The sequence below is a fragment of the Crocodylus porosus genome, unplaced genomic scaffold (genome assembly GCF_001723895.1).
Source record: "Crocodylus porosus isolate Cpor-Errol unplaced genomic scaffold, CroPor_comp1, whole genome shotgun sequence".
NCBI lineage: Eukaryota > Metazoa > Chordata > Crocodylia > Crocodylidae > Crocodylus > Crocodylus porosus.
The window spans coordinates 23,326,316-23,345,904 of NW_017728910.1; the positions used below are offsets into that span (position 1 = coordinate 23,326,316).

The 19,589-nt window shown below is 65.9% G+C and overlaps 2 protein-coding genes across 2 annotated transcripts; both read right to left on the minus strand.

The window, feature by feature from the left end:
* Window positions 1–723: 723 nt before the first annotated feature.
* CHRNG (cholinergic receptor nicotinic gamma subunit) lies at window positions 724–10,599 on the minus strand. The gene is made up of 12 exons (XM_019533133.1): window positions 10,534–10,599; window positions 8,429–8,568; window positions 7,722–7,766; window positions 7,258–7,367; window positions 6,742–6,897; window positions 5,745–5,842; window positions 3,872–4,075; window positions 3,414–3,528; window positions 2,862–2,976; window positions 2,347–2,554; window positions 1,632–1,765; window positions 724–1,023 (listed from the first exon to the last, which is right to left on the minus strand). The coding sequence occupies exons 1-12, from the start codon at window positions 10,574–10,576 to the stop codon at window positions 856–858; spliced, it is 1,536 nt and encodes a 511-aa protein (XP_019388678.1). The 5' UTR covers window positions 10,577–10,599; the 3' UTR covers window positions 724–855.
* Window positions 10,600–13,295: 2,696 nt separating this feature from the next.
* CHRND (cholinergic receptor nicotinic delta subunit) lies at window positions 13,296–19,202 on the minus strand. The gene is made up of 12 exons (XM_019533134.1): window positions 19,131–19,202; window positions 18,635–18,780; window positions 18,328–18,372; window positions 17,916–18,025; window positions 17,271–17,426; window positions 16,417–16,532; window positions 16,008–16,208; window positions 15,428–15,539; window positions 15,087–15,201; window positions 14,444–14,654; window positions 14,073–14,194; window positions 13,296–13,564 (listed from the first exon to the last, which is right to left on the minus strand). Exons 1-12 carry the CDS (start codon window positions 19,180–19,182, stop codon window positions 13,382–13,384), a joined length of 1,569 nt encoding a protein of 522 aa, XP_019388679.1. The 5' UTR covers window positions 19,183–19,202; the 3' UTR covers window positions 13,296–13,381.
* Window positions 19,203–19,589: the final 387 nt, after the last annotated feature.

Sequence of the window (19,589 nt, forward strand, 5' to 3'; positions counted from 1 at the left end):
GATGGCCTGGGAAGGATGATCTGAGTCGGCTCAGCGCAGCCATTGCCGGGAATTGAAGGAGCTGGTGCCGGTGGCCTCGTGTACGTGCTCCCAGTGTGTGCACAGCAGCCAGCGCACGCTGGGGCCTGAGTGTGCAGATGTGGTGCACGGGGGGTCTGACTGGCAGTAGCATGGGCAGCCGGGAGCTCTGCGTGGGGCTGGGGCACCAGGTTGCGGGCTGCCATTTGGAAGGGTTGCAGGTGAACTCTGTGGGCACCCCCAGTGCCCCGTTAGCAGTAGCTGGAGTCTGCCACGGGCTCTGCAGCGGGGACTGCTGCCAGGTCTCTCCCTAGCTCTGGGCAGAGGGAAGAGATCTGCAAGCAGCTCTTCTGAGCAGCAGTTACCCCCATGCTCTGGTGCTTGGGGCCTGAAATCCTAAGAGGTGCCTGCTCTTCTTGCCCCATTTTCTGTTCCCCGTGCACTCCCCCCTGCTGCCAGAAAATCAGCACGAAGGCATGAGAGCTGCATGGGGTTTACTCGCATGCCTTGTCACCCTGAGCTTGCACGGATGCCTGCTGTGCCCTGTCCTCTCCCCAGCTGGGATGGCACTAGCCCGTCCCCCCAGACGTGGGCATTCAGTGGTGCGTCAGGCTCCTCGCCCAGCAGCCCTACCACCAGGCACGAAGCCCTTCGGTTCAATGTCCTTTGCTCATGCATGGGGGAGCCAGGGATGGCAGCAGCAAACCCGATGTGGACCAGAAGCCCTCAGATGAAGAGACTCTGGGGTGACAACAGCTCAACCAGGGGCTTCCTGCCTGGGAGGGAGGGTTTGGCCTCCCGCAGCCAGCGCGAGTCCCAGCAGCATCTGTCCTGGGATCACTTCGGCAGGTATTTCTTGGGGTCACCCGGGAAGGGCTGTGCAGGGGCCTGGTTGAAATGGGCCATCAGGAAGATGCCGATGGTGCTGCACGCGAAGAGGGAAGCCATGACCAGGAAGCAGACGCGGTCGATCACCCTCCCCACCAGGATCCACTCTTCGTTCTCCTGCAGCAAAAGGTACCGGAGAAGGTCCAGGTCCAGGTCTGCTGTGGGCAAATGCTCCCCCTGGCCCTGGGCATCCTGGATGGGGACCTTGCTTAACCTGAAAGCCCCCACAGCTCCCTGCCAGCCCAAGGACCCCAACTCAACCCCCTGAAGCCTTTCAGGCCCATACATACATCCCCACAAATGCTGTCGCACCCCTCTTCTCCTCTCCAGACTGAGCCCCTGCCCTCCATGTGCTTTGCTCTCCAACCGTTTCCGGAGTCACAGCTGTGTCTGCATGAGCACATCCTATGCTGGACAGCCCGGGCTGCCTTTCCCCATGCCCCAGACTGGGAAGGCAGCACCGAGGCTGCTCTCATCTGCTCACAAGCACTCGGACTCTGGGTGGGGGCAGGAGTGCCTGGGCTGGGCTTGGGGACGCCTTGGCCGAGACGTCTGTAAGCAGACCCCATGAGACTCCTGTCCCCTTCCGCTGCCAGGGCCCCTTCCCTGCTTCTCTCCCTCCCCCTCCCGCTCGTCTGGACTCTGATGCATGCAGAGCCCCGCTGGGCTCCCCCGACAGGTCCCCTCAGCCCGCAGGAGCTTCCCCTTCCTGGGGACAGACTCACGCTGTCAAACTCGTTCTGCTCCTGGATGGTCTTGGCGATGTGGTTGCAGGCATCCACGCAGGCCCGGATCTCGGGACCGGCCTGCACCAGGCTGCTGCAGAGGTCCTGGGTGCAGCCACTCTCCAGCCCGCTCCCTGGAGACGAGGAAGAGGAGGCTCCAGGAGGCATGGGAAAGCCTCAGCCTAATGTGGCTGGCCCTTAGCAAAGTGATGGTTGGGGGCTGAGCTGGGCGCTGCCCTGAGGTCCAGATGGGCCCAGCCCTGACCCACGGGGCTCGGTGCCAACAGGGCCCCACTGCGACATCCTTGCTGGGAACCCCCCCCCATCCTGGACTGGGATCCTCTCGCATGCGGAGAAGTGTCAATCCAATCTGGAAGCGCGTGCCTGGAGCTGCCCAATTACACGTCGTAAGAAAGGGGGGAACCACGGACATGAACTAGGGCCTGAATCTTGTTTGGCATCCACGGTTCTCCGGCTCCTGCACGGTGACACTGGGATGGGGAGGGGGAAGACCCCTTCCCCCGATGTGGGGATGGCTGTGGATGTGACCAGGGACCGTGGGGCTGGGGACAGGCCTGTAAGCCCTGGACTCTGCACCTTCCCCGAGCAGGTCCTGCCTGGGCGGCTGCGAGGAGCCCCTCGCTGCTGCTGGGACAGGATCCTGTGCTTTGGATGGGGCTCGTATGACCTAGGCGCCTGCCCCAGGCTTGCTCACCGATCTTCTCCAGAACGGCCTTCATCAGCCCGTCCCTCTCCTTCTGCTTCTCGAAGAGGAGCTCGGTCCGGGCCTTCCACAGCACGTACTCGTCCGCCTTCACGATCAGCCCCAGTGAGCTCCGGCGCCGCGTCACGGGGGGGGCACCCCCCGCCTCATCCCGCCTCATGTGCATCCGCAGGAGCCGCGGCAGCTGCCGCAGGAAGAGCTGGGGGCGCAGCGGGGACCAGCAGCGTCACCCCGTGCCAAGCCTGGGCCGATGGGCCAGGCCTGGGGCTCCCACTGGTGCTCATGAGAGCAGAATCAGGCCCATGATGTAACCTCCCCCAGCACTTCCACCCAGCTGCACCCCTGGAGAGAGGGCGAGTGCCACTTGGGGGTGCAGAGTGTCTTGGTTTCCACGTGCTTTACGAAGTGGTGGTATTTCCACAGTAAATGCACCACAGCCCCATCCCGAAGGTGAATGCATCACCGCTGCCAGGCAAGGGTGTCCCGCTCTGCCCTGCCCCTCCTACCTGGCGGACCTTCGTGGACATGGAGTGAGTGTTGGGGGTCCTCAGAGAGACATTGAGCACGATGACTGCGTTGGCCACAATGATGACCGTCACCACCATGAGAAACGTCAAGTACCTGGGAATGGCGTGGGGACACCTTGGGAGCTGGTCCCCAGACCCCCTGGCTTGCAGCAGCTGTCTCAGCCCAGGAGGCAAGAGAGCAGCGGGGGCCAAGTGGGACGGAGAGGCTGCGCATCTACCCCTTCTTTGAGCCAGAAAGACGCAGAAGGATTAGGAGCTGCCTGACCAGGGAGCCCCTGGCCTCTAAGACTCCCTTGCCTTCCTGCCATGCCTGACACGAGGGTGACGGGCCCCCAGCCCATCCACAATCCCCCCACGCTGTGGCCAGCCCTTCCCCTGGGAGCAGGACTGCGCTATCTGCCAGCCATCAGCCTTCGGGGTGCTGTTCCTTCTGCCCCCTTTGCTACGGCCAGCAGCCTGGGCTGGAGCGAGGGGAGCCTGGCAGCGTGGCCAGCTGTCCCATGGCTCGGGTCTAGGGGAGGAGGCACTTACTTCCCAATGAGCGGCACTGCCTGGGAGGTCTCGGGGACTTTCTGAGCGATCAGGAAGAGGAAGACGGTCTGGGCCAGGAGGACGTTGATGGAGACGGTGCACTTCTGCCCACCCGCTGCCAGGATGTGGAGAGTGACGCATGACATGAAGTCCCAGGGCACCTGGACAGGGCCTAGCTCTGCCTAGGCATGCCCTGGACACCGACGGGCCTGGGACGGGCAGTGGGAGGCCATGCAGAGAGATCCCACCAAGCCCTAGGGACTGACACGGCAGCCGGGAGGTGCCTGCTCCCACGGCACTGGCTTCGATGTCCCCAAGCCCGTGTGACGGGGAAGTGACGGGGCAGTGGGCCGCGGTGCCAGTCTCCCAGCGGTGGCTGTCCCCCACTTCCCTCCCTCTGCCCAGCCACACGGCCTGCCCCCTTCACGCCTATGGCACACGCGGTCCCACAGCGTTACCCTTGGCGGGCAGAAAGTAGACGAGCACGGCCACGAAGGAGATGAGCACGCAGGGCACGATGACGTTGATGATGTAGAAGAGCGGCTTGCGCTGGATGATGAGGTAGAAGACGACTTGCTGGTAGCCCACGTCATCGGGGGTGAAGCGCCCCGCGTTCACCAGCTTCTTGGCCGGCCGGTGCTTGATCACCCACTCCCCGTTCTCTGTTGGGAGGGGAGGCCGTGAGAACGGAGACCGCCCGCGGCGTGGGGGAGCTCTCGTGGGGCTCTGCCCCCCACACCCTCCCTTGTCTAAGGAGTCACGGTTGCTTTCCTCCGGATGGGGTCACCAGGGAGCCCCCTTTAGGCATCGGCGCAGGTGTTGGGTCAGAGCCTGGTCCTGGCCCCAGCCGGGGGTCCTGCCCAGGCACAACCTAGTGAGTGCCAAGGATCAGCTGAGCACGTCTTGCCCTTCGCTGTGTGGTGCCCCCGGGGGAACAGACCCTGGGAAGAGCTCCGTAAAGACCAGGGCAGCCAGAACACCCTGGGCAAGGGTCTTGGCCCTGGCGAGGGGGCTTCAAACTAGGAGACGTCCCATGGAGGCAGACGGGGACCTGCCGCTCTCCCCGCAACGCGCAGGAGCGTGCAGCCTCTGGCACGTGCAGCCTTGGGCACGTTTGGAGCGGTCGTCTCGGGCAAGCCCGGCATCCCAGGGCTCGAGCCTGCAAGGTGTCGGGCATCCCCCCCGCCCACCCCCACTACATCCTGCTGGAGGGGTGAGCCGAGCGTGACGCCTTATTAAGTCTCGTTGTTTCCCTGTCGACTGCGGGAGCGATGGATTTTCCCCGTCTTGAGCTCGGGCTCGGCCTGGTAATGAAAAAATAAATCTGGCGGCCCGAGAAGCGTTTTGTTCCTTCAATATGCAATTAAAATGTGATGGAAAACGTCATCGCCTGCCCGTGACAGCTGCATTCCCCCAATCCATCAGCGCCCGGTAACTGTTTGCTTTAGGAGCAATTTAAAGGCAGGGAGACCGAAAACGAGGGCTAGAAAAACAAATCTCGCCTCTCGCTGCTTGACAAATGCCTTGAATGCCCGTGGAACGGCGAGAACCGCTAATAACTCGGGCGGGCGCGCGGGGGGGTACCTGCAGCTGGGGGGGGCAGGCCCATGAGCCATGTTCACGGGGGCCCAGTGAGCCTGGAAACCCAGGCAGCCCCAACCATGCACGTCCAAGCTCCAGCACCTGGGGACAGGGCTGCCCCCCCTGCACTGGGGGCTGTAGTTGGGGGCAGAGCTGAACGCAGGAGTTAGGAGGCCTCTGCGTGCATAAATACCCTGGCGTTGTCTGGCTGTGGGACCCCCTACAGCTTTTTTGGCCTGGGGGCCCTGGCTTCTTCAATCTCAGGATGGAGCTGCTTCTGGGGGCCCTGGTTTAGTGGGGGGGGCTGCTGTCTGGACAAGGTCTGGACCAGCTCGGTGCTGCCTCTACCCTGGGCACCGCACTTAACCTGGGGGCTGGAGCATGGCAGGGACGCGGCTCATGTCCAAGACTGGCTTGCTTCCTCAGGGGGAGTGCCAGAGCCGCGGTTTCCCCGGGGAGGGCATGAGACCCATGCGTGACATGAAGGCTGCCCCATTCCAGGTCCCCGTCCCTACCCACGAAGTACTGGTGCTGCTCAGAGCTGCGAGCCTCGATGGGAGTGGATGGGAGCAAGGCAGGGCGTTTCGGGGCTGCCAGTCCCCATCCGAGCCCGTCCTGCCTCAGCTTGAAGCCACTTGGCTTAAAACCGACTTGGCCTGCCCCCGCGGGTCTGGCTGGCCGGGCTGCATGGGCGTCAGATGGACGCTTGGGCCAGGCTGGGTGTCTGGGACCAGGGGGTGGGGGTGGCACCTGTGAAGGCCTCGGTATCAATCGTGATCCACTCGAGGGTCTTCCCACCTTCAACCGTCAGCAGCAGGTTGATCTCCTTGGCGCTGTAGGTCTGGGACCTGTGTGGGGTGCGGGGAGCGGGCAGGGCATTAGCAGCGCAGGCGGGCAGGGCAGAGCTGTGCTGCAGGTCTGCCAGGCCCCGGGCAGCAGCACCTGAGCAGCTTCATCTCCACCGTGGGCTTGGGGGAGGGCAGGGCCCCCCAGGGGGTCCGCCTCCCCGTGCCTGGCCCAGCTCCGGGGTGCGCTGTCAAGCAGAGGGAGCCGACTGTGCTGGCTCTTGATGGGATCTCCCTCCCACCAACTGTGGGTGGGGTGCCGGCAGGCTGGGGGGGCCTTTGTCACTGGCCCCAGGATGTACCACCCGGGTCAGCCGCCCATCTGAGAATGAGGGCTTGCTGGGAAGAGCAGGCAAACGGCAAAGCCTCTCTGGGCCCATCCTGCTGCACAGATGCCTCGCCTCGCCCCCCCTGCCTTGGCAGCGCACCCCCCCAGTGCTCTGACTGTCTCTGAGACGGGGAGCTGAGCAGCCGGGGGTACCTGTGCCTGCTGCGCTAACGCTGTAGCGTCCTGCCGGCAGAGCACTGCCAGCTCGGGGGTGGGCAGTCGTGCCCCTTAACCCGTGCTGCTGTGCCAGCAACCCTCGGGGCTGGGTGTGTTCGGGCCGCCCCGTGTCTGCACCAGGGGCTCTGCGGCCCAGCATCTGTGATGGCAGCGTCTCCCTGATGTAGACACGGTCCTGCAACTTCTTGGGCTTGGTCACGTCCGATCCCGGCTCAGAGGCCTCCAGGGCTCGCGCAAGGTGACGGCCACTGACAGCTAACGGGGAGGTGGGGAGGGCAGGTCGAACAGCCCCGCAGGCTGCTCCGTGTTGCATCTCGAGGGGGCGTGAAGCCGGGTGCACCTTGCCCCGTCCCTCTGGGTCCAAGGTGCAGCGTTCCCCCCCACCCGCTGCACTCACTGAAACACCAGGGAGCAGTTCTGCCAGTCGAAGGGGAAGTAGGTGACGAAGATGGAGCAGGAGCTGCGGTAGATGGCGGGCGGCAGCCACTGGATGCTGCCGTCGGGCCCTAGCAGCACGTTGGTGTAGAGTGTGATCTCGAACGTCCCGTCGATGCTGCAGGGCAGGGCTGGGGTCAGACCGGGCTGTCCCTCCCTGCCTGCAGCTCCCCCAGCACTGCCCCAGGACCTCACAGCAGCCCTCGGGGGGCCAGTGGTCCTCCAGATGTGCCCACATCTGGCCACTGGCTAGGTCCCCCCAGCCCTGGGCACCCCCAGCTGTGATGGGATGGGGGTGGGTGTCCCGCACCCTTGCTCCCTGCCAGAGTGAACTGGCCCCGCTCCTGGGAGGGATTCTGCTGCCTCCCATCACTTGCAACTCATTGGAGATGGGACTGAGCTACCCGCCCTGCCCCACATCACCCCCGCCCCCTGTGCTGCCTGGCATCGCTGCCAGCCTGACCCTGTGGGCACCCACTTGTTCTCCAGGACAATGTCCGGCAGCCACACCATGGTGGAGGGCACCCGCAGGAGGCTGATGTTGTCGTATTTCTCCTTGTCCCACTGCAGCCGGTAATCACGCCATTGCTGGAAGCGGGGCGGTAGAGTCAGCCAGTGTCCACCCTCTGGTACCTGGTGCCTTGCCTCGGGGGGAAGACCCCCAGGCACCGATGTGCGCCCTGCCTGGTAGCTGGGCTGCACCAGGACTGCTCTAGGATGTGCACTAGGGAAGAGGGCAGGCGGCTGCAGGGATGGGCCCAGTAGCCTGAGCTGCCCTCTGTGCTGGGCTGTGCCGTGCCTGGTGGTCCGAGAGCCCACGGGGCACCAGCGCCAGGCCGTGCGGGCCTCTGCCTCCAGGCCAGGGTGAAGCGGGGGGGGGGCGGTGCCCTGGTGGCCGTGCCTGTAGCCTGGCTGGCCTGGCTCACGAGTGGGGGGCCTTACCATCTCGATCCAGATGTTGGTGGTGAGCATCTCCTCCCGCTCCTTCTGGAACCCGGGGAAAAGCCAAAGGAAGACGGTGGGATTGCGGCCGCGTTGCCTCCCTGCCCCGCTCCCCCCAACCATGGCCGTGCCTGCACGGGGGCCCAGGGCAATGCCGCCCCTCCCATGGGGGTCCAGCACAGATCCCTGTTCTCCCCAATCCCTGGGTCTTCCACACTGACAGTCCATCTAGGACAGGGGTCCTAGATGGCGTCCCAGGGTCCCAGCCCCTACCGGTCACTGCAGGCCTAGCCAGGCCAGTGCCTGAAATGGCAACCGGGGCAACTGCTTCCCTTGCACCTGCCGTGCCCTGCTCCCAGCCTGCCCAGTGTGGGAGCTGCCAGGTTTGCCAGGTATTGTCACCACAGGCAGCTGGGACAGAGCATCCCATAGCCCGTGCCACAGGCTGCTGGCCTGGCAGGGAGCCCTGTCCTGGGGCAGGGGCAGGGGGAAGGGCCAGGCGCTGGCCGTCCCTGCTCAAGGCCCGGGGCCTTTGCAGGTGCCCTGCCTTGGCTTGCAGCTGGCATCAATGTCCGTGGCCTCTGGCATCTCTGCTCCTAGGCGGTGCTGCCAGGAGGGGCAAAGCCCGTGGCTTCTGAACCCCCTCCTGCCTGGTGCCGCCGTGGACACCCCGGTGCGGTGGGAAGGGGCGGGGTGGCTCCGCGTACCAGGGAGATGAGGTTGGTGAGCGTGAGCTTGAGGCTGACGTCGATGATGTCCTCCTCCCGCCGGGCCGGGCGCAGGTTCCGGTTGTAGTCGGCCATCAGGTCATTGAGCAGCTGTTCCTCCTGGTTCCTGCCCAGGACACCTGAGAAGGGGGCGGCATGGGCCTGAGTGGGGTGGCTTGTCCCTGCGCCTGCTGGAGAGGGTTGGGCAGCCCGCTATGGCACCTACCCGCACTTTGCTGTCTGGACGGTGCCACCTCCCAGCCCTGGGCAGAGGCCTGGGTATGCCCAGAGCAGGGGCAGCCGGGACCACCACGGCCCCAGCACCCGTTGCACCTGGCCCCTTCCACAGGGCTCAGCCACGAGGCCCCACCTGGCCTTGCCCATGCCCCGGCCTCCTAGGGCAGGTTAACAGGCGGTCGCGCTGAGCTTTGTGCCGCGGGATCTGCCTCCCCACCCCAAATAGGCTGAGACCCTGCACGCTCGCTGCACACAGGGGCACCGTTGGATTGGGACCTGATTTCAGCCCTCGAGCAGGACTTGAACCAGCAACAAAAGCGTCTCACGTGCAGGCTGAGGTTGCCCAAGCCCGAAGATAAAAACCTACTCCTGCTGCTGGCTTAGGGAAGCCTGTGTTTTGGTGTGTTGCAGCAGGGGACGACCCTCACGGCTGGCGATGCACAGGGTAGAGGGAGGGGAGCCATTAGCCATCCCCCAGCACTCCCCTGCAGCCCCAGGCTGGGCTGCCTGCCCCCTCCCCTGGGGCAGCCTTTTACTTAGCTCCTGCCAAACAGCCTAGTGGGGGCCCAAGAGCCAGCCTGGCACCTCTCACCCAGAACTGCACCCCCCTGGCAGCACCAGTTGTCCCCTCGTGGATGATTTTGGTTTTATTTCCCCTCATTTTAAATAATCATCATGCAGCAGCTGCCCAACAGGCTCCACACGGCACCCCACAGGCTGTACAAGCTGCTGGAGAGGCCCCACGTGCCCACATGGCTTTAATTAGCAAAACTGTCGCTGCTCACTGGGAAGTGCGAAGTGTGTTAGACCAGACAGCAGGAGGCTGGCAGAGCTCAGCCTGTGCCCTTGTGTGAGTGTGAGTGTGCGTGTATGTGTGTGAGTGAGAGACAGAGCAAGCACACAGTGTGTGTGTATGAGCTCAACTTGTGTATATGTGCGTGTACGTGCATGTGCGTGCACGTGTGCGAGCTCATGGGGAAAGTGTGCATGTGGGTGTGTATGTAAACACATGTCATGGCAGGTGTGTGCATGTCTGAGTATGAAATCATGGTGTGTGTGTGTGATCTCAGAGGGCGTGTGCATGAGTGTGTGTGTGAGATCACAGTGTGTGCGTGTGTGTGTATGCTAGCTCACAGGGTGTGTGTGTAAGTGTGAGCTCATGGGGGGTGCATGTGTATGTATGCATGTGTGTGAGCTCACAGGGTGCATGTGCACGGGTGTGTGTGAGCTCAGCATTTGTATCTATATATGCATATGCATACATGTATGTACGTGCATGCATGTGTGAGCTCACTGTGTGTGTGGCGTGTGTGCTTCCTGCTCAGAGCCCCTGCTAACAGACAGGCTCAGCAGCTGGCCCCTGGTTACAACAGCGCCTGGCAATGATTGTGCCGTGGTCTCGGGCTCTTGCACGCTGCAAGCAGAACGAGGAGAGCAGTCCCAGCTCACTGGCCAGGCTGGTGCGGTGTGCTAGACGGTGTGCTACCTCCGGTAGGGTTAAACGCATGGCCACCCCTACACGCCAGGCCCAGAGCTGCTCTCTGGGCTGTGCCTGTAGCTCCAGCCTGGTCGGCTGTGCTGGGGGCTGCACTTATCTATGGGAACAAGCGAGGGATGGTGAGCCCGTGGTGGGCTCTGCTGCACCCCTGGGGCTGGAGAGGGGGCAGGTTGCAGGGAAGGCATTGTGGTACCCTCCAGCCAGAAGGGCTGCGGAGCCCCGAGAAGGAATGGGGGCAGAGGAGCTGGCCCTGTGTCACAGCCAAGGGGTGCCTGCCCTGCCCTGTCTGATTGCCCAGCTCATGCCGCCCAGCCAGGGCTGCCCCTTGCCCCCAGCCCCCCTCCGCCCCTGCCAGCTGGGCAGTGCCTACCTGCGAGGGAGCCCAGGGCCACGAGCAGAGCCACGCAGCGCATGGTGCAGCAGCCTGTGTCCCGGGACAGTGGCTGGTGTGCACTCAGGAGGTTTATTTTGGGCTGGCTCGTGCCCCGCCTCCCCGGCACAATGCCCAGCTGTCCAGCCACGGCATTGTCAGCTGTTCTCCTCCCCGGGGCCAAGCGTCTCTCAAATGACAATGTGGGGTGGGGTCATGGGCCAGGGACAGGGCCAGGCCCGGCTGGGGCAGGGGAGATGTCCCTTCCAGACATGTCCTGCCACAGCACCCGAGAGAGGCTGGTGAAGTGCCCACAGCAGGGACGAGAGACAGGCTGCCCCTGTCTGAGCCTGCTGCGCCCCCAGCATCCCAGCAATGCCTGCCTCCCCCTGGACGTGGGCTCTTGTGCCAGGGCCTCCCCAGCTTGTGCTGTGCCTGGAGGGCTCCCGGGCCCCTGGGTCCTGGCTGTGATAGCCAGAGCCACCGGTCAGCAAAGACTGGAGAGCCAAGGGGCCGGCAGGGCTGCTGGGAGAGCCCGGAGGATGCCAGCAGGGCCCTCGCTCAGTCGTGGGGAGCAGCAGCTTCCTGGGCTTGGCTATTGGAGGGGCGCTTTTCGGGGTGACTTGTGCGCGCGCGCGTGTGTGTGTTGTGCTGCCTCAGACCTGTGGGCTCCCCACCCTGACAACCAAACTGGGGGTCCTGCCCCCACCCCCCAAGTAAATCCAGGCAGAGGCAGGGCTCAGCCCTATGACTGAGAGGGCCGCATGGCTTCGGGGGGTTGCCCAGCCCAGCCCGCCCCACGCGTACGGGCCGCTGCCCCGTTTCTGATCTGCCAGGATGCCAGGTGGCGCTTTCAGCAGCTACGGGGTCAACGCCTCGTGTGCACACCTGGGGGCTGGGGCGGAGGCCGGGGGCAGAGCCCCCGGAGCCTGAGGCGGGGCGGGCAGGACCCCTCCATCCCTGGCTGCGCCGGGGGCCGAGGGAAGCGCGGCCGCCTGCCTGCGGTTTGCAAACCGGCTCGAGCAGCATCAGCTGTCCGTGAAACGGGACCCTGTGCTTCCTGTCTGGCCTTGCTCCCCTGTTGGCTGTAGCCCCCCTTAAAAATATCCCCTGGCCCAGCCCCTCCCTGCGGCCTTCCCTGGTGGGGCCCTGGGCTGGGCTGGGCTGACAGCAGGGCTCTGGGGCCTTAGCGATGCAGCCTGGGGCCCAGGCTGGCTTTGGCTGGCAGGGCAGGGGTCCGTGAGGCGGTGGGGCCCAGGCGGTGTCCGGCACTGGGGGGCGCGGGGTCCGTCCTGGAAGGCGGCAGGGGTGAGGTGGCTTGGGCAGGGAGGGCTTGGAGCCCGGGCTCAGCAAAGGAGCTGCCTCGCTCAGCGGCTCTGGGCACCCTCCTCCCTGCCCCAGGGCTGCCACATGGGTCTGGCAAGGGCTGAGCATGCAGGTCTCAGCCCCTCTCCAGTGACCAGGTGGCAGCTGGCACTGACGTCTCACCCCCCAGCCCTGAACGGACCCTGGAGCCCTCCAAGGGGGTTTCCAATGGGATCCTGCCCCCAGCCCCCAGTCACTGGGGGCAGGGCAGGTCCATCTCCATGCACCCCAAGGAGCAGGGCATGGGGCACTCGGTGGCTTGCCCTGGGAGCAGAGTCCCGGAGAGCAGACAGGGTGGGGTGCCCCTGGGGACAAGATAGGGACCACCAGCCCTGCTGCACAGCGGGTGCCTGGCTCGGGTACTGCAGGTCTGTCTGTGCCCCCTGCCGCCACGTGCCACCCTCGGTGCATTGGACCCAGCAAGGGGCAGCAGTAAACGCTGAGAACAGCTCCTGTCTCCTCCTAGCTGCTCCTTTAGCTCAGGCATCGGCAGCTAGTCCTTGGGTACCAGAGATGGGTCCCTGCTGTGGGCAGGAGCATCTGTGTGCATGCAGTCACAGTGCCTTGCACGTGCATGTGCCCCCGGAGCCCCCCTGCCTGGATGGAGGTGACCATAGTTATGCCGCTGCTTTCTATCCTGCTTAGGGAAAGGAGCACATGTGTCCACAAAGCAGAAGCTGGTTTGCAAAGAAGGGCTGGAAGGGAGCGGCGTGTGGGTCGCAGCTGGGGGGGTGCTTATGTGCAGGGGCCAGGAGGGGGCTTGAGACCTGTCTGCAGGGTCCCGGGGGGTACAGGGCACAGGGCAGCTTGTGACTGACTACTCGACAGGGAAGTTATGGTGGATGCCAGGAGAAACCTTGCAGAGCGGGACACGAATAGAGCAGAGCCACGTTCCCAGGGGAGGGCTGGGCCCCATGGCTTAGTGCACTGGACCCCCAGGCGGGTGAGGACCAGGGCTGGCCCTGCCCCAGGGTCCCCTGCCAGGACCACAGCATGGCTCACTGGGGGCTGGGGAGAGCAGCTGCTTGTCTGGTGCCACCTCTCATGTTTCCAGCAGCTGGCTCGTGCCAGAAGCTCTCAAGATGCTGATGTCGAAGGGGGCAACAGCTGCTGCGCGGATGGTCAGAGGCAGCGGCATGACAGCATGGGCCGAGCGGGGTTTGCGCCTTGGGGTACGGGGGCCTCACCCTCCTGCCCCTCGCCATCCCCGCTCTGCACCTCTGCTCCAGCCCCAGCCAGGGGGAGGGCAGAGCAGCAGGACACAGCAGGGCAGGGCCTGGAGGTTGGCAGCTGGGGGGCAGAGACATCGCCTCCTCTCCACACTGCCAAGACTTGGCGCTCGACACAGCCCCACAGACTAGCCAGCCCAGGCCCAGAGCTTTATTTTATCATCCGGGACAAGACGAGAAAAGCAGAAATAACTTAGAAAGGGGGGTGGGCAGGGCCCCGCTGCCCTGGGTGGGTGGCAGTGCCCCAGCAGCCCCTAGATGTAGCGGCGGTTCTCCGTGCGGTAGTTGAAGGGGTCCCCGGCGAAGGGCAGCGGTGGCGGGTGGTTGTAGATGCCCATCAGGAAGATCCACAGGGTCCCCAGGACCATCACCGGCGTCACCAGGAACAGGCAGAGCCGGTCAACCGTCCGGGCCACGCGGTTCCAGTTGTCCTTCTCCTGTAGCGTGGGAGGGGCCCGTCGGGATGGGGGTCCCGGGGGTGGCCAGCCAGAGCCAGGGAGGCCGAAGGGGTGAGGAACAGGCAGAGTGAGGAGGAAGAGAGGATGGAGGGGGCTGGGCAAGGCGGCACAGCCAAGAGCCCTGGGGACTGCCACCCTCCACCCCTCCCCTATAGCAGGGGCAGCCCGGGCTCCTCCGTGGCAGGCTGGTCTGCGGAGCTACCGGTCCCCTGCGGGGCAGTCCCCGCGGCTGCCCGCTCTGATGGGGGCAGGGGGCAGCCCTGGCCCTGCTCCTGCCCTCGTGTCTCTGCTGCAGTTGCCAACACGGTGCCAGCCAGAGCCAGCTGGGGGGACAGGGGCAGGGAGGGGGCGTCTCTAGGGGCTCCAGCCCCGCCATGCCCACCCCGGGTCAGGCTGGAAGCAGGGCTGTGGGTGTGGTGCAGGGACGGGGGCTGGGCCTTGTTCTGGGCGCCCAGGGGGCTGGGACTGCCCCCTGCCCCCCACCTACCTCGTTGTAGGCGTTCTTCTCCCTCGTGTACTCCACGATGAAGTTGGCCCCCTCGATCGCCGGCTGCAGCTCGCCATACAGCTGCTCCTGCGTGTCACCCGTGCTCAGGGGGGTCGGCCCTGCTGTGCGGGCGGGAGGAGGAGGGGAGCCGTGAGCTGAGAGCAGGCGGCTGGGAGAAGCGGGCATGGCAGCTTCGTGGGCAGGGTCCCGGTCCTATGGGGCTGCTTGGACGGGGGCCAGGGTCACGTGGCACAGGGGCTGCTGCCTGCTGCATGGTCCCTGCACGGCCTTGCCCTGCATCTCCCAAGGGTGCCATCCAGCTGCTCCCCTGCCCCCCGGTCCCTGGCAGGGGCAGGGGCAGGGGCACTCACGTGCGGGGGTGGCACGGCTGGCCAGCCCGTGCCGCTCTGACTGCTTCTCAAACATAAGCTCGCTGCGTGCCTTGATGCTGAAGTACTCCTCCGCCTTGACGATGTAGCCCACGGAGCTGCTGCGGCGGATCAGCAGCCCCTGGCGCGGGTCGGGCTCGCTCTCGGCTGGCCTCGACATGTGCAGCAGGCGGGGCAGGGTCTCCAGGAAAACCTGGGGGGCAGGAGGAGGCTGGGGCTGGGGAAAGGGCTGGACTCCCCCCCACTTTCTTCCTTGACACCCGTGACTTGGGGGTGATGCTGATGCCAGAGCTCGGTGCCTGGGCCTGTAGTGTCGCTGGGGTGGAGGTGCTGCCCTCGGCTGGGGCTGGCCCAGCTAAAGGGGGCCTGCCTGCCCTGCCGCGTGCCGGGGGGCCAGGAGATCTCACCAGCCCTGCAGCATTTATCCCAGGTCACCACCCCGCTGTCAAGGCTCAGCCATCCCAGGCCATGCCATACGGAGGGTCAGAGCCACGCAGACCGGTCCTGCAGCTCCAGTCTCAGCTGGCTCTCGGCACGAGCTGAGGGAGATGGAGCATGCTGGCCCGAAGGCCGGGGACCCAGGCCTGCATCCCGCCAGAGCCCCCTTTGCCCCCATCCTGCTCACCTCCTTGGTCCAGGCAGACATGACATGGGTGCTGGGCGTCCGGAAGTGGATGTTGAGCACCACCACGCAGGTCACCACCACCGCTGTCACCAGCAGCATGATGAAAAGCAGGTACCTGTAGGCAGAGCCTGGCACTCAGCCAGGAGCCTGGGCTCTGCCAGGGGACCACGGGGCAGAGCTATGCCCTTGGGGGCCGCGCTCCCCCCACTTCTCTGCAGGAAGAGCCCTGCAGACCGGAACTGGCTGGGGGTCCCCATCACACGGGGCATGTCCCACCCACCCAGCAGAAACCGTCTACCCCCCGGCCCTGGGGGCATGCACGGGGGCAGCTGGAGACTCACTTGCCGATGAGGGGGACAGCCAGGGAGGTGGCAGGCAGGCGCTGGGAGATCAGCAGCAGGAAGACGGACTGGGCAAGCAGGACGGAGATAACCATGGTCATCTTCTCCCCGCCTGGAAAAGCAGAGCTCTCAGGGTGCCGCCCCTCCTGCCCCAGCTCTAAGGAGTGCCCCCCACTCCTCCCGTCCCCTGGCACATAGCAATGCCTCCGCTTGCTCCCTCGCTGGGCAGTCCAGCTCCACGGAGGGGGCAGCCAGCAGGCCAACCCCAGCAGCGAGTGCGGGGGGCTCCCCCTGCCCGGCTGGGCGCCTGTGGTCAGCAGAGCCAGCCTTGCCATCGCCGTGGGCAGGGGACCAGGGTCCGGTACCTCCTCGGGGCAGAGGGATGCCTTGTTCCCCACATGCGGGACTGGGGGGATCCCATCTCACTGCGCGTGGGAGGGCACCCTGGGATCCTGCGCTTGGCTCGGCTATGGGGGGACCCCTCCCGCGCGTGACTGTGTGCTGGAGCACCTCAACCGCGGTGGTGAGGAAGGGGACCCCCCCTCAGTGTGGGCCCGAGGGGTGGGGGTCCCGCGCTCACTGTCGGCTGGCAGGTAGAAGACGAGGATGGCCAGGAAGGCGATGAGGACGCAGGGCATGACGATGTTGATGATGTAGAAGAGCGGCTTGCGCTTGATGATGAGGTAGAAGGTGATGTCCTGGTAGGCGTTGCTGTCGGGCGTGAAGTTCGGGTCGATGTTCTTGCGGGCCGGCTTGTGGATGATCTCCCACTCCCCGTTCTCTGTGGGAGAGGGGAGCAGGGACGGGCATCACCCCGGGCTTTGCAGCCGCCTGGCACCCCCTCGCTGGCCTGGAACGGGCCGCCCACCACCCTGGACGCCGGCCTGGCCGAAGGCTGCGAGGAGACGGCCTGGCGCTAATGCTGTGGCCTCAGGGGCACGGCACACGCCCGTCACGAGACCAGCCTGGGGCTGGAGGGCACTCTTTACCGGTGAAGGCCGCGCGGTCAATCTCGACCCACTCCGTTTGGAAGGATTTATTGGTGGTTTTATCGAACTCTTGCCGCAGGTGCATGTTGATCTCCTTGGCGTTGTACATGAGGGATCTGCCCCGGAGAGAGGCGGGTGAGTACATGCCAGCCGGTGCCTGCCCGGCACCCCTCCTCAGCTCCGGGTGCAGGAGCCAGAAGACCAGGCTCTGGGCCCGGCGGGCACGTGGGGCCTTGGGTGGAGGTCATCTCTACCCAGGGGTCGGTGTCTGGGGCTGAGGTGAGCCAGCCCACCCCGGCTGGAGGCCTCAGCCTCTGCCTGGTACCCAGTGCCCGCCCCAGGTGTCACGGCCACCCTGGGTGACGGGGAGCCTGGCCTCAGCCCCCTGACATCGATAGGGACTGCTCCAAGGGAGATGCACGTGGCTGTCTTCCCACCTGACTTCAGAGGGCTTGAGGGCTCTGGGGCCGGTAATGGGGCCGCACTGGCCAGCCCGGGGCATGGGAACGGATCCCAGGCTGCTGGGGCCACGCTGTGTGGGCGCGTACGGCTGGAAGGGACCTCAGGAGGCCGTCTAGCCTGCAGCACCCGGACCAGCCCTGACAGACGCTTGTCCTGAAAAGCCTCCGGCCAAGGATATCCCACCACACCCACCCTTGGGACGTCTCCAGCCTGTGTCCTTGCCCATCAAACCCATTTCCTCTTGTCCTTAATTCTCCTTGTCCTCCCGCCAGGGCCGCAGAGAACAGCTTGTCCTCCTCCTCCTCTTCATGGAGGTCTGTTAGCGGGGAGGTCCCGCGCCCCTCTCGGCCTCCCCTCTTCTAGGCCGCGGTGGCGAGTGACCCCGTCCGCACCTGAACTTCAGGCTGCAGTTCTGCCAGTCGTAGGGGAAGAACTTGACGTTGATGGGGCAGGCGCTGTGGAAGATGGCGGGCGGCAGCCAGTACATGTCGCCCGTGCTGTACACCAGCACGTTGCAGTAGTACGCGATCTGGAAGGTGCCGTCATTGCTGCGCAAGCAGAGCGTGCCCCAGGGTGAGCGCCGCCAGCCGTGGCAGTCGAGAGGGCCCCGATTCTCCCCCGCCACTGCTGTACTGGCCCCGTGCCGGGGTACCCCAAGGAAAGCTTTGCCGGCACCAGAGCAATGGGGCAGCCTCCTCGGGGCTTGGGCTCTGCTGAGTGAGCAGCAGCCCCGTCCTCAGCTTGAGGAGGGCGTGAAGGTGCCAAAGGCCCGTGGGATGCACGTTCCCACCAGCTCGTGGCCGTGAGTACCGCGATGGAGACCGAAATGCAGGAATCCGGGGAGGGCATTGCTGACAGCTCCGTGCACGGCTCCAGCCAGCACAGGGCCCTGTCCCCCCACCCCTCTCCCCACCGGAGGGACGCCGAGTGGGTTGGGGCATCCCCGCCTCACGGGCATCGCTGACTAGGGCAGCCAGCTCAGAGCTCGTGCCGTGCTAGTGACGGGTACCGCCACGGCCCGGCCCCCGTGGGCTCACTTGTTCTCCAAGAAGATCTCGGGCAGCCACAACATGTCCGGGGGGAGCCGGAGGATCTGGATGTCGTCAAACTCCGACGTGTTCCACTGCAGCCGGAGATCCATCCAGCTCTGCGAGAAGCCCGGGACACCGGTTCGGATGGGAACCGGCGCGCACCCGGAGCCACCTCTGCCCAGACTGACTGGCACAGCAGAGGGATCGGGGGTAGGCTCTGCCCGGAGGAGGCACCTTTGGCCTCCTGTGCCTCGGGCGCCAGGCTCGAGGGGCCAGGGGAGCCGCGGGGAGGCTGCCGTGGCTTCTGGGGGACAGGAGTGCTGCAGCAAGCAGGCACCGGGGGCAGGGGGATGGGCAAGGGCTGAGAGTGAGCCCTCCCCACCCCAAAATCTGCCCCAGGGAGCCTGACCCCACTCACGTGCTCAATCCAGACATTGGTGGTGAGGGTCTCGTCGGCTTCTTTCTGTAAGGACAGCAGGCAGCAATGAGGTGGAGCCTGGGCCCCCGGCCCCCCGCAGCGGTGCTGCATCTCCCGGGGGCACGGTGCAGTGCAGCTTCCTCCCTCAGCTCCTGGGACCTGGTCTGGGCAGGGGCTGAGGACCCAGCTGGGCCTTTCAGGGCAGGATGAGGCCCAGGGTGAGGCGAGAGAAGTCCCGGGAGGCCCCTGAGCTGCCCCGCGGGGTGGGTCCTGGCCGCCCCGTGCCCGGGGGGTCCCCGCCACGCACCAGCGAGACGAGGTTGGAGAGCGTCAGGGCAACGTAGAGGTCGACGGCCTGGTCTGTGGAGGCGACGGGGCGCACGTCCTTGTTGTAGCCCCTCTCGTTGAAGAGGTAGTTGATGAGCCGCTCCTCCTGGTTCACGCACAAGCCGCCTGTGGGTGCGCGGCCCTGTGAGCGCGCGGGGGGCTCGCCCCCGGGTCCCGGGGTGGGGTGGGGGTGGGGGGCGAGGGGGCAGGGGTCCTGGCCCCAGCCTCGTGCTCCTGCCACCGCCCCCAGAACACACGTCCCGGGCCTGGGGCAGGGAGCCCCGCTGTCCTGCAAGGGGCGGGGGCGGCTGGTCACCCCAAGCCTGTCGCCCCCCTGCCAGGGAAGGCCCTTCCCGGGGTCCCGCCAGCTCGGGGGCTCCACGGGGCTCGGCTCCCTCCGGGATCAGCGCAAAGCCACCGGCAGCCGCAGACTCTGCGACCCCCCCCAGCTGGCACCCCGGCGCCCCTCTCCTTACCCGCCAGGGCGACGGCCCAGAGCGAGGCGAGCCGCAGGGCTGGACCCCCCATCCCGCAGCGCAGTGCCGGCCCTGGGCTGTCGGCGGGCGCTCGGAAGTCGGAGCAGACGCCGTGGGGGAAATGCTGGAGACGGGCAGGGGCAGGTGCACGGGGGGAGGGGTGGGAGCGAGAGCCGCGGGCGAGGCGGCATTGCAATCCCGTCCCCCTGCTGCCCCCACCCCAGGGGCAAGGGGCAGGCGGGTGACGCCGTGCTGGGTGCTGGGCCGTGCGGGCGGCTTCCTCTCGGATCGGCTGCTCTGCCGGTACCATGCCGAGGGGCACCCAGACCCTGCCAGGCAGGCAGCATCTTGGGGGGCTGCCCCACAACCACGCCACCGCGGGGTGCCTCGGGGGCTTCTCGACGCTCTCCCAGGCGCGCCGGGTGCAGGCGGCCCGGCAGCTCCGAGCCCGGTGCCCGC